Here is an 11,797-nt window from a genome sequence, read left to right as displayed (position 1 = left end):
TTTCTCGGGCTAAAGCCGGCTTGGGAGGCGGCGCTTTATTTCATGGCCAGAGGCGGCGCGGCGTCTGCTCGTCGCTCCTCGGACGCTGGCCGGAGACGCTGCCCGTGAAGCAGGGAGGCGCGGCCTCTGGCTCCCGGCAGAGAAGAGCGGCGCTACAGCCGCCAGAAGGGCCGCCCGGGCTCCCTGGTCCCCTCCGAGAAGGAGCCGGAGGCCCGCAGAGAGGCGTGCTTGACGGAGTCGGGCTCACACTTCGTCCGCTTCGCCGGGCCTGGAGAGGGCGGTATGGGGGGCGGGGAGGGCAGGCGGAGGTCAGGAAGGTCCCTGGGCCCGGCAGGCTTGGATAACGGGGCCGGGCAGGCTACTCACCGCCGCTGCTGCTTCCCTCCGCAGCGGAACCGCCGACCTGCAACGCAAGAACTCGGTGGAAGCTCGAGCCGCCGGGACGGGCAGCTCTTGGGGGTTCCGCCGGGGCGCCCCGAGCTCCTCCCTGCCGCCTGGTCCCGGGGGCTGGAACGCAGCCCGGAGCCCGGAACAGACGGGCCCAGCGGACCCTTCTTCCTCGCAGGAAGGGGGAACCAGGCGCCCTCGCCCGCTTTCCCGGGTCCCGAACCTTCCCCGCGCCCGCCCCGCCGCTTACTGAGCAGGATGGCGAGCCCGATCAGGAAGGCCGTCACGGCGAAGATGAGCCCCCCGTGGCGGATGCTCTCGTAGTCTGCGGAGAGAAACAGGGGGCTCAGCGTCCGTCCGTAGGGGGCGGGGGAGAGGCGGGGCGGCCGCAGAGCTTCCCTCCGGTGGCGGCGGGGCCAGGAGGACCCCCGCCCAAATGGCACGCCAGGGGCTGCCCGGCCTCAATGCCCTGGCTGGGTACTTACCAAAGAAGCTGTCAATCAAACGCGGGGGGAGGCGAGGGAGGGGAGGCGGCCCGAGACTCGACAGTCCTCGGAGGGCGCGGCTCGGGGGCTTATTTTTTTTTTGTTGTTGTTGTTGTTGTTGTTGTTGTTATTATTATTATTATTATTATTATTATTATTATTATTATTATTATTATTATTATTATTATTATTATTGGGGGGGATGTTCCCACAGCTCTGTCTTCTGTGAACAGGTTCTGTTGTGTTTTGCCCAAAGGGAAGCGGTACAGAAATGAAAGGAACCCGCCGTTCAGGGCAGGAGGGACCCGTCCTAGTGGGGCTCGGTCTCCTCTAGGTCCCCTTCTTATCACCCCCCGTATAAATCCCTCGGAGGTCTTCCGTGGACGGCTTGGCATGGAGGGGCCGCAGCCGTCCGGGCCAGGGAAGCCGGGGAGGCGGCCAATTCCCGCGCTGCCCCTCCTGGACTCGGGCCCTGCGCTGCTCCTTACCGTAAGAAAAGGCGGCTTGCTCGGCCTCCAGCAAATTTTCTGGCGGGACCGGGGGGGAGAGAAAAGAGAGCAGATCAGGGGGCGGGCCTGGGCTTCGCGGGGGGGGGGAGCAGACGCTGCCACCCGGGCTCCGAAACTTGCCGGCCACGCCGTCGACCCAGCGGGGGAGCCCCGGCCGGGAAGGGTGGCAGCCGAGAGGCGGGCGCTGGGTCTGAGAGCGACCACCTGCCTCCCGCGCGTGCGGCCAGCAGCAGACCCACTTGCCGCGTCGGTGGGGGGGAGCGGAAGCGGCCCCATCGCGCCACCGCTGCTTCTGCCCGCGAGGGTCCCTGCGGAGCGCCGAGGTCTCGCCGCGGATAAGGCCAGGAGAGCAGCGGCGCGAGGCCATAAATAGCCACCCCCACCCCCGTCCAAAGCAGGAGCCCCCCCCCCCCCGCCTCCCCTCCCGCGCGCCTGACCGGGACGCCCCTTCTGGGGTTTTTCCAGCTCTTGCACGGGCCCCGCCCGCCTCCGCCCCGGGCAGCAGAACCTAGGCCTGCCTGTTCAAGGAACCGGGGCTCTCTCTTGGAGGAAATGGGAGTGGGGGGCGGTGGGGGGGTGGGATTTCTCCCATCTGCGAAGAGCCTGGACCACCTGCCCTTTGCCAGCCTGCCTGGCTCCACCACAGGGACAGCAGAGCAGCAGCCCCTGGGCAGGCAGTAAGGGGGGGGGGCACGGAGGGCAAACCGCTCATTAAGCATTAACCAGCTTCCCCATAATGTTTATGCCAGTCACAAGGCAGAGCCCCGGGGGTGGGGGGCTGCCCTCCTTTGGAAGGTCTCAAGGTCTCCTTGAAAAGACGGCAGGGGCCGAGGACCACCCAAGGCGCCCCGCCCTCCTCTGCTGGCACCAGGGGGTTAAGGGAGGGGCTCAGCTGTGTGTGTGTGGGGGGGCAAATAAGGGGTCCATTTGGGGTAGGAGGAGCTGACCTGGCTCCAGCCACTCTTGCTTGCAGCCACCATCCACTCCCGAACGGGCAGGTGGCCTTTGTGCATCTCCAGGAGTGGAGGTGCTGGAGCCCACCTCCTTTTGGGGAGCCTCCCCCCTGCCCGTAGCTATCACGCTGCAGCCACTGGAACCCGGACTGGAGCTAGCCGGGGCCTCCCAGCCAAGCACACGGGCGGGCGGGGTGCCCCAAAGCCAGAGGGCTGGGGCTGCTGCCTCTCCCCCTCCCACATGGAGAGCCAGGCAGCCCCCCCCCCCCCGCTGTCCTTGCAGCTTCCCTCGGGTTGGCCCTTTACCTGGGGGGGGGGGCTGGTGCAAGGCCCCTGTCCCAATGGGAGGCTTTCTGGCAAGGGGGCCTGGCCTCAAATGTCGGCTGCAGCCCTCAGGGAGGCTGGAAACAATGGGCTGTAAAGAGGCCCAGGCGCAGGTCTCTTCATCCCCAAGCAACGGTGGTTTTTGAAGTTCTCCCACGTTTGTTTTTCCATCAGTTGTGATCCCCTAAAACATCTGCAATAATCCGCCTAAATCTTTCAGGTGCCAGCAAATACTTTTTGATGTCTGGCTGCTGCTTCGACCTTACAGGGAGGATTTCCCCAAGGTCAGCCAGAGACGCCCCTGGACGGACCAGCCAAACGGCCTCCTCCTCGGGGTCCTTCATAGCCCACCCCTGCCTGGCATTCCAGTGGTGGAGATTCCACTCAGAACCCCTTTTTCGGGGGGGGGGCATTTGTCTCTCTCTCTCTCTCACACACACACACACACCCTTCTTTTCAGCACATAACCTGAGTCACAGGCAGGAAATCTCCCCCCCCCCCCACACACACTTTATATTTTGTATATCCAGGTTTTGTGGGATTGTGCTCTCCAATGACAACACATCTGCAGGAGGCACTAGACCACCACCCCAAAAAGGCTGCACTGCTTCCCAAATTTTGTGACTGGCAAGTGGGACTGCCCGCTACTTGCAAAGCTCACTACTGGTCCAGCCTTTCTTGATGACAGGAGGGAGGGAAAGAAATTGGATGGATGGATGGACGATGGGTGGGTGGGTGGGATGGGAGGAGAGCCAACTCCTCCTTGTTCATGGAGACCCCCCAAGGACCCCTCATGCCCTACAGGAGAACACGGAGGCACTGAAATAGAAACGACGTTTTATTGGATGCTTCTCTTGACTTGAGATACAACACAAACACAGGGGAGTCCTTTATCACAGCCGCACAACCAAGGGAACGCACAGCCCCGGCATGGGCTTTGGGATCACACTGGTACACAGAGGCCTCCAGGGGTTGTCACCCACTGCACACTACAGAGATTACAAGAGAGTCACGGGGCAACAACACAGGCGGTGGGGCAGCCACAGCCAAGACAAGACACGGGAGGGGAGGGGGGGCTGCACAAGATGAGGGGTCACCAGGGGAGCCCTCTGCATTTGGGGCAGGGCAGGGGGGGCTTTCTAGGGCTGGGGAAGGGCCATTAAGGTCAGGCCAGAACCTCCGCTCCTCTCTGGGTTTCCAAAGAAAAGCAACTGACTTTCTCCTTCGTTCTAGGTTTCTATGTTTCTTTCCTGGGCTGAATCCCGTTGCCACCTCTGCCAGGCCCATCGGAATAAGGACCGGGGGGGGGGGTGAACTTAGCCTGTCCAAATCAAGTCAGGGGTAACGGGAACCACCTCCCCCCACCCTGCGAAGGCCTTGCAAAAGAGTTAATGCCTGTCGTCCCCTCCCCACCCCCTGCCAGCAGATCTCCATCCCAGGAAGAACGGACCCTGCCAGACAGAGGACCCCCTGAGGAGAGCCCCTCCCACTCCGGCTCCTTCTCTGGCCGGCTGGCGTCAGAGACCCCACCCTCGGGCGCAGCCCACCGCTGCCCTGCTGAGAGGCAGCTCCTGCAGGGACCCCGACTCCACCTGGCCAGCAGACTGGCCAGAGGGTGAGCGGGAGTGGTGGTGGTGAAGGAGGGGGCCGCCGCTGCCAAGGCTGGACTCTCATTTCCTCCGTGCAGGGCCTTGTCCTCCTGGCCTCTTGTCTCAGCTGGGGGGTGAGGGTGGGAGGGGGCAGCCACAGCCTTTGTGCCTATCAAGGCAGAAGCCGGCAGGTCTTCACCTGGGAGGGTCAGAATACCAAACAAGCGTGGGGGGGGAGGAGAGGGGGGTCACAGAGGAGATAGTTGCACAAGGACAACATCAAGGCCACAACCATGGTAATGACAGATGGACATTATGCAATCAGACAAGGACTTGTTGGGAATAGTTAAGCAGTGGGTTGATTTTCCAGGGCACAGGCCAACATGGACACCCAAAGGTCAACATTTCCTTAGATGGCCCGGGGCCACCACCTCCATGTCCCTTCCTCTGGTTTTCACTTGGAGTTTACTGGTCCAGTGTCATCTCTCCTTTGCTGAAGAAGAGAAGGAGACAGAGGCAAGAGAGAGAGAGAGAGAGAGAGAGATCCCCTGCAGCACCTGGAAGCACATCTGGTTGGAAACCTCCAGAAGGGCTCTGTGTCCCACCAAGGCTGGACAATGGCAGCCACTCTTGAGAGGAAGCCAAGGTCACTTTCCATGGGAATCCCCCAAAAGGGCCGGGCTTCTTTGTCTTTGTCCCGCCAGGTTTCCTCGGTCAGCTGCTCCTCTCTCCTCCCCGGGACCCCCCTGAATTTTCACTTTCACAAGACCTGCTAGTTTCCGCCATTCAACAGCCCCCCCCCCAAACACAGTCTCTCTTCCGTTTATGAAAACTCACCCACACTCCTTCCCTTCAGTTCTCCGCTTTCTCTGGTGCTGCTGGTGCTGCTGCTGCAAAAAACCACCTTTGAGGCTGTACCCTCCCAAGACCAGGTTCCCACGGCCCCTACCTGGGGGGGGAGGCCTCTGGTGGGCCTGGTGTGTGTCCCCCCCCCCGCCACAGGAAAGGGGAAGCTCCCTTGAGGAGGCCAAACTGGGCAAGCCTGGCCCCAGTAAGTGGCCCCAAGAGAAGGGGGGGATGGGGGAAGCCTGAATGGACCCGAACACCCTTTGCCGCTTCTGGGGCCACAACCCCCCCCCCCCCCCGACCCAGCCTTACCGTTGGAAGCAATCAGGTTCTCAGCCTGCACCTCCTCATCCCCAGGGGCCCTGCGGAGCAAGAACAGACCAGGGGCATCGTCACCACCACCACCACCACCGCCGCCTTCCTCCTCCCCAGGGGGCTGATGGCGGAGGGGGGGAGGGGAAGCTGCCAAACCCACCTGGCCTTGGTGTTGAAGCTGCACCTGCACCGCCGGCCTGTGGGGAAAGAGATGGCAAGGTGAGGGCAGCGGAGATGGCTCGGCTCTGGGAGGGGACCCTGCAGAAGCCCACGACTCCCCACTTGGCGTGGCAGGGCAGAGCAGGTGCTGAGCGGGGAGGGGGCAGCGTGACAACGCCCCTGGCCTTCCCTTCCCCCTGGGCAGGAAAGGGCCCCTGCTGAGCAAAGCCAACCTGGGCAGCCCCAGCCCAACCCGTCCAGCCTTCTCTCTCTCTCTCTCGGAGTGGACAGGGCGGGCGAGGAAGACTCCACCACCTGGGCCCCCTTTCCTGCCCCAGCCTCACCCTGGCAGAGGGCCCATCGACTGCCACTTGGCACTGGTCAGGCCGGGAGGGCTCTTGCCCTTCACCCCACGGTCACTCACTCAGAATGAGCAGGATCCCAAGCGTGAAGAAAACCACAGCAAAGGTCAGGCCGCCAATCCGCAGGGTCTGGTAGTCTGGGGGGGGCAATGGGGGGGGAGACCAAAGGGAAGTGAGGTTGCAGCAAGGCTGGGAAACGTTGGAGGGGGGGGTCAAGCAAAGGGGCCTCTGTGTCTCACCATAGTTGAAGGGATCCTTGTCTTCATCCTGCTCAGTCGCTGGAAAGAGCAAAGAAAACATCTGTTCCGTGGCAGCTGTGCGGGCAGCGCGAGAGGGGGGCCGCGCCTCCCTCCTCCTCCTCCTCCATGCCAGAGAGGGCCGGATCCTGGACCTCAGCCTCTGCCCTGGCAAGGAAGCCGCCCACCTCCACTCCTCCCCAGCAGGTGCCACGGGAGCAGGCGGAGACACACGCCCCCCCCCCGGCTCTACCTACCCTCTGCCAAGATCACCGGAACCAGGAAGGAGCAGAGGAGAATCAGGCTGCTCCCCACCATGGCTGCGCTGCAGGAGACAGAAAGGGGGCGCGTCAGGCAGTTCTGGGGGAGGGGGAGAGGAGCCCCAAGGCAATTGCGCTCTCCCCACACACACACACACACACACACCCCCGGGGACTGCTCGTGTCCCTGGCCCCCAAACAGCCTTCTCTGTGCCATGGGTCTGGAGGGGCTTCCACGGGTGGCTATGGGGCACCCAGAAACCACCTCCAGCCGCTGACAGGCAGGGCACCGTCTTGCCCGTTTCAAGGAAGGGGGATATTTGCAGCTCAGGGGTGGGACCAGGCATTTGGGCCTCTCTGAGCCCGGCTGATTTCTGGCGGATGTTTCGCCTGTGCTAGGAAGGATTTGATCGCCTTTTATGGTCCAGGGCAGGAACCTCAAACTCATGTTGTCATGGCAGCGTCATAGGACCTTCCCCACCTTTGCTAATCTGGGCCGGGCAGAGGTGGGGGCCAGCCTGGGACGCCTCTGGGCTGCGAGTTTGACACCCCTGTTCCAGTGGCTTGCCCTGGTCAGTGTTAAGTGGGAAGAGTCTCACGAGGTGGTTGGGTCAGGCCGTTTATTGTTGGCTTGTTTGATAGCGTCTTGATTGCTGGCCTGGGGCTGATCTTGCAATTAATCCATGGTCATCTGGATGCTGAATGGCCCAATTCCAGCATCTTTCAGCTCCTGGTTGGGGAATTCTTGGCGTTGAAGTCCCTCCGTCTTAAAATTGCCCGGGTTGAGGAAAACTGGCCCAGGGCATTGGCCTGGGTGTGTGTGGCTGCAGAGTGTCCTGGGAGTGCCGGTTGAGGGACTCCGTGGGCCACCTCTGTCCCAATGGTCATCTCAGCCTCCAAACGGCTCCCAGCAGGTCTGAACTCAGCTGCAGCATTTGGGGACCTCTATGGTAATCCTCGAGGACCCCCAGAAGTGATCAGACCTTCTTTTTTTAAAAAATAATCTTTATTAAGTTTTCTGATTCAAAACAACATAACATACTATATCCATATGTCCGACCATTACCCTAGGGGGAGAATCATTGACCCCCTCAGAGAGGGTTCGCAACTTGGGCGTCCTGCTCGATCCACAGCTCACATTAGAGAAACATCTTTCAGCTGTGGCGAGGGGGGCGTTCGCCCAGGTTCGCCTGGTGCACCAGTTGCGGCCCTATTTGGACCGGGACTCACTGCTCACAGTCACTCATGCCCTCATCACCTCGAGGCTCGACTACTGTAACGCTCTCTACATGGGGCTACCTTTGAAGAGTGTTCGGAAACTTCAGATCGTGCAGAATGCAGCTGCGAGAGCAGTCATGGGCTTCCCAAAGTATGCCCATGTTACACCAACACTCCGCAGTCTGCACTGGTTGCCGATCAGTTTCTGGTCACAATTCAAAGTGTTGGTTATGACCTATAAAGCCCTTCATGGCACTGGACCAGATTATCTCTGGGACCGCCTTCTGCTGCATGAATCCCAGCGACCAGTTAGGTCCCACAGAGTGGGTCTTCTCCGGGTCCCGTCAACTAAACAATGCCGCTTGGTGGGACCCAGGGGAAGAGCCTTCTCTGTGGCAGCCCCGGCCCTCTGGAACCAACTCCCCCCAGAAATTAGAATTGCCCCCACCCTCTTTGCCTTTCGTAAGCTACTTAAAACCCACCTCTGCCGCCAGGCATGGTGGAATTGAGATACTCTTTCCCCCTAGGCCTTTACAATTTTATGCATGGTATGTCTGTATGTCTGTTTGCTTTTTATTATAATGGGTTTTTAATTGTTTTTAGTATTGGATGATTATTATATGCTGTCTTATATGAAAGACCTGAATTTTCAGGCTCTTTTAGGGAGGAGAAGGGTGTGTCTTATGCTCTGAAAAATACGGTATATAAACAGTATACATTTCTTCCATTTACATAAAGCTCTACTTATACACATACATATCGTGGAGTTGAGAATATTTATAAATTCTTTATGATTCGCCTTTTACAACCACCTTTGGAATTCTTTGTTGCGGCTAAAACCATCTGTTGTTGCGGCTAAAACCACCAATTATTCCAGGCATCGTATAATTCTGCATCTTCCCTTTCATAAATTTCCATTGTCAGTTTACACATTTCGGAACATGCCAGGATTTTTCTAATGACCACAGAAGATGTGAGTATGGTACCATTTTTCCAAGACTGGGTGTAAACAATTCTGACGGCAGTGGTTACATGACATATTAAATATCTCTCTTCTTTTTTGAAATTTCCTCTGAAGAGTCCCAATAAGAACAGTTTGGGTTTCAGATCGATCACCTGTTGTGTGATTTCTTCCAAATAGTTTTTTATCTTATTCAAAAAAAAAAAAAGATTTTTGGACATGTCCACTAAATATGGTAATAGGTCCCTCATTCCTTTTTACACTTCCAGAATTTGGATGACATAGTTGGGAACAATCTTTGTCAATCATGCCGGAGGGAGGTGCACACGGTAAAACATTTTATATCTAGTTTCTTTGTACGATGCCACCAGGGTTAGCTAATAATTTGAGTCCCATAATTCTGCCGTATCCAAAATTTTGTGCCCATTTGCTACCACCATTCCCTTGACCACTTTTTCTTCTCATTTGTAATTGGAGAGTATATAATTTAAAAATCATTTTGTCTTCTTGGCCAAATAAGATTTTGTCTAATAATTGATTATTATTGTGTTATATCTTTAGTGTACCGCAACTGAATTTGTAGGTAATGCCACCAATCTAGTTCTATTGCTTTGGATTTAAGTTCTTGTTCATATCTGCGATTATCTTGACCGTCTAGGAGTTGCTTATAGGTTATTATCTTTTCGAGGTTCAATAGCACGGTCTCGATTAGTGCGAAACGCTACAACACGGTTTTTCAAAAAAATGATTGTCTCTATCATCAGTAGCCATTTTGGAATTTTTGGATAATGCTCTTTTTTTAATTTTAAGGCAGGTTTCTAGAAAGGAACCTCTCACGTGGTGTCTTTGGAAATAGGGTTAGGGTATCAACACCGGGCCGGGAAGCAAGGGACCGAGCTACAGTCCGGCCTGAGTCATGAAAGCCGCCTAGGTGACAGTTGGTTCCAGTGGGAAAAATAGGAGAATGGCATGTTGGATGAACTCATCATCTTGAGTTATTTGTAAAAATATCTGTACAAATAAAATCAGGATACAAAGGAATAAATAATTTAAATTCCCCTCCCATGTTGTAGAAGCCAGCAAAACACCTGACGTTCAGGCACCAAAATCCTCATCAGCGGATTCTGTCCCCCTTTTGACTGATTGACACCACGGATAACAAGGCTACAAGGGACGGCCTCGTCCAGACACCCTTCTGCCCCCATCAGAGCAGGGGCCGGAATAAATTTCCCCCTTGAGAGGCAACCGAGGGCCAAGCAACTCAAGACCAGAGCAAGAGGCCACGCACTCCTTTGTTAACTGTGGTGGACTTGAGGGGTCCAGTGGGGCCCAGAAGAGCCGGAACCCCAGGAGCCGAAGAGCAGCCGGCTCCCTCCGGACCTGGGCCAAGAAGTCGAGTTAGGCAGCCAAATGCCCAGGAAGGGGGCTTCCCAGTCCAGAAGGGGGAGGCGTCCCTGGCCAAATAGCCCTCTTGGGCAACTGCGTGACCCCGCCTGTCCTGCAGGGGGCACGCAGGCAACTCTTCCAAAATCAGGAGATGGATCGACCTGGTGGTGGAGGCCCCTCCCCCCCGCCCCCCCGTAGGGCCTCTTTCTTCCTCCGGCAGGCAGTGCTGCAGAGACCCCCTGCCTGCACCCGAGGGTCAAAGGGGTCGCGGCCTTCCTTTGGCCAAGAGGCTCCGGTGCTTTCAAGCATTGGGGCAACTGGTGGGCTGCAGGTCCTCTGGGCAGAAGCAAGGGCGTCTCTCCCGGCACACACACACACACCCCGCAGAAGGGAGAGGGGAGGCATCTCCCTGAGCTGCCCCACCGCCATTTCCGCGGGGGAGGAAGGCGTCGCCCCACCCGCTCCCTCTGCCCCGGAGGCCGGCTGTCCCTCCGGCTGCGCTCTGCCCACAACACCCTCCCGTCGAGGTTTGCAGGCCCACCTACCCGGGGGGGGGGAGAGAGAGCGCTGGGCCGGCCAGAGCGGCGCGACCTTGACAGCGCCTCTCCCGCCCGCCCGACGCCCTCGGCCTCGCCTTCAAGGAGGCGCACGTTGCCCGAGCCCCCCCCCCGCCCGCCCCCGCTTGGGCACCCCGGCCAGCCGCCTGCGTGGAGGGCGAAGCGCGTCTCGGCTGCTTCCCAGCTGTGGGGGGGGGGGTTAGGAGGGGGACAAAAACAGGCCAGAGACGCCCTGACCGCCCCCCGTCGCCCCCCAGCACGGCCAGCACTGCGCCTGCGCCACGCTGGGCAGGGGCTGCGCGGGAAGGCGGGTTTCGCCCCCGACGCTCCATTCCCGCCCCGCCCCCAATCGCAGGGCCAGTAAACAAAGCGCGCCCCGCCCCCGGGTCCCCCCCCCGGGGCCGAAAGCAGGCGGGGGGCGGGGGGGGGGCAGTGGCGCCACTCCGAGGGGCGGGCAAGGCACCACGGCCGTAGCGGGGAAGGGCGCGCGGTTCCCCTCCGGGCATGTGGCGGCAGACGGGCAGGGAGATGCGCCCTCGCGCCCCACGACGGCAGGGGAGCGGTCACCGGGCAACCCCGCGGCTGAGCGCCGGGCCAGCTGGCGGTTGACCCGGCAACCGGGAAGCCGATGGCGAGCCTGGGCGGGGGCCGCGCCAGACAGACGTCGAGCGGGGAGGGCGGCAGAAAAGCCTCCCCGCGCCCCGAGAAAAAGCCCCCCGCCATCCGCCCGTGCTCGACCAGCCTCCGCGTGCCCAGAAGCCGCTTCCCGCTGGAGCCGCGAGGGTTCCTGTCCGCCGCCCCCCCTCCCCCTCCCCTGGCCCAGCGGCTCTGAACCCCGCCGGCCGCGCCCTCCATCCAAAGGCGCCCCCGCCCCCCCCAGGGCCGCCCAGGAGCCCGCCGCCTGCCGCCCTCCTACCTTCCCCTCGCGTCGGGGGGCTCCGCGGGCAGACGGCGTCCGCAGAAGGAAAGGCCGCGCGCCGAGCTGGGCGTCTCCCGCCTGTAGCGCTCGCCTCAAGCCCGCGTCCCGTCGGAGCTGGCGAGGGGCTCGAGCATGGCAGCGAGGGGGGCGCCGGGCGAAAGCAGAGAGCCGGGCGCGCGCACGGAAGAGAGGCGGGCGGGCGGGCGGACGTGCGCTCGACGTGCCCGGGCGGGGTCGGGGGTCTCTCCCTCCCTCCCTACGCGGGTGATGTCAGCACGAGGTGCAGGGCCCGGCGGGCGGGGCGCAGCCTTCGCTGGGGGGAGGCCGATGC

The 11,797-nt window shown here is 60.0% G+C and overlaps 1 protein-coding gene across 1 annotated transcript; it reads right to left on the bottom strand.

Annotated features, from left to right (window-relative positions):
- Positions 1–11,642, bottom strand: FXYD6 (FXYD domain containing ion transport regulator 6). Its single transcript, XM_070765204.1, has 12 exons — positions 11,464–11,642; positions 6,423–6,490; positions 6,169–6,207; positions 5,992–6,066; positions 5,569–5,605; positions 5,406–5,455; positions 5,102–5,137; positions 4,072–4,446; positions 1,361–1,813; positions 638–712; positions 367–403; positions 1–268 (listed from the first exon to the last, which is right to left on the bottom strand). Exons 2-12 carry the CDS (start codon positions 6,481–6,483, stop codon positions 244–246), a joined length of 1,263 nt encoding a protein of 420 aa, XP_070621305.1. The 5' UTR covers positions 6,484–6,490; positions 11,464–11,642; the 3' UTR covers positions 1–243.
- Between the last annotated feature and the right edge of the window lie 155 nt (positions 11,643–11,797).

This window comes from Erythrolamprus reginae, chromosome 12 (assembly GCF_031021105.1).
Source record: "Erythrolamprus reginae isolate rEryReg1 chromosome 12, rEryReg1.hap1, whole genome shotgun sequence".
Classification (NCBI taxonomy): domain Eukaryota; kingdom Metazoa; phylum Chordata; class Lepidosauria; order Squamata; family Dipsadidae; genus Erythrolamprus; species Erythrolamprus reginae.
Note: the sequence above shows the minus strand (reverse complement) of the source record. Positions and strands in the feature narration are given on the sequence as shown.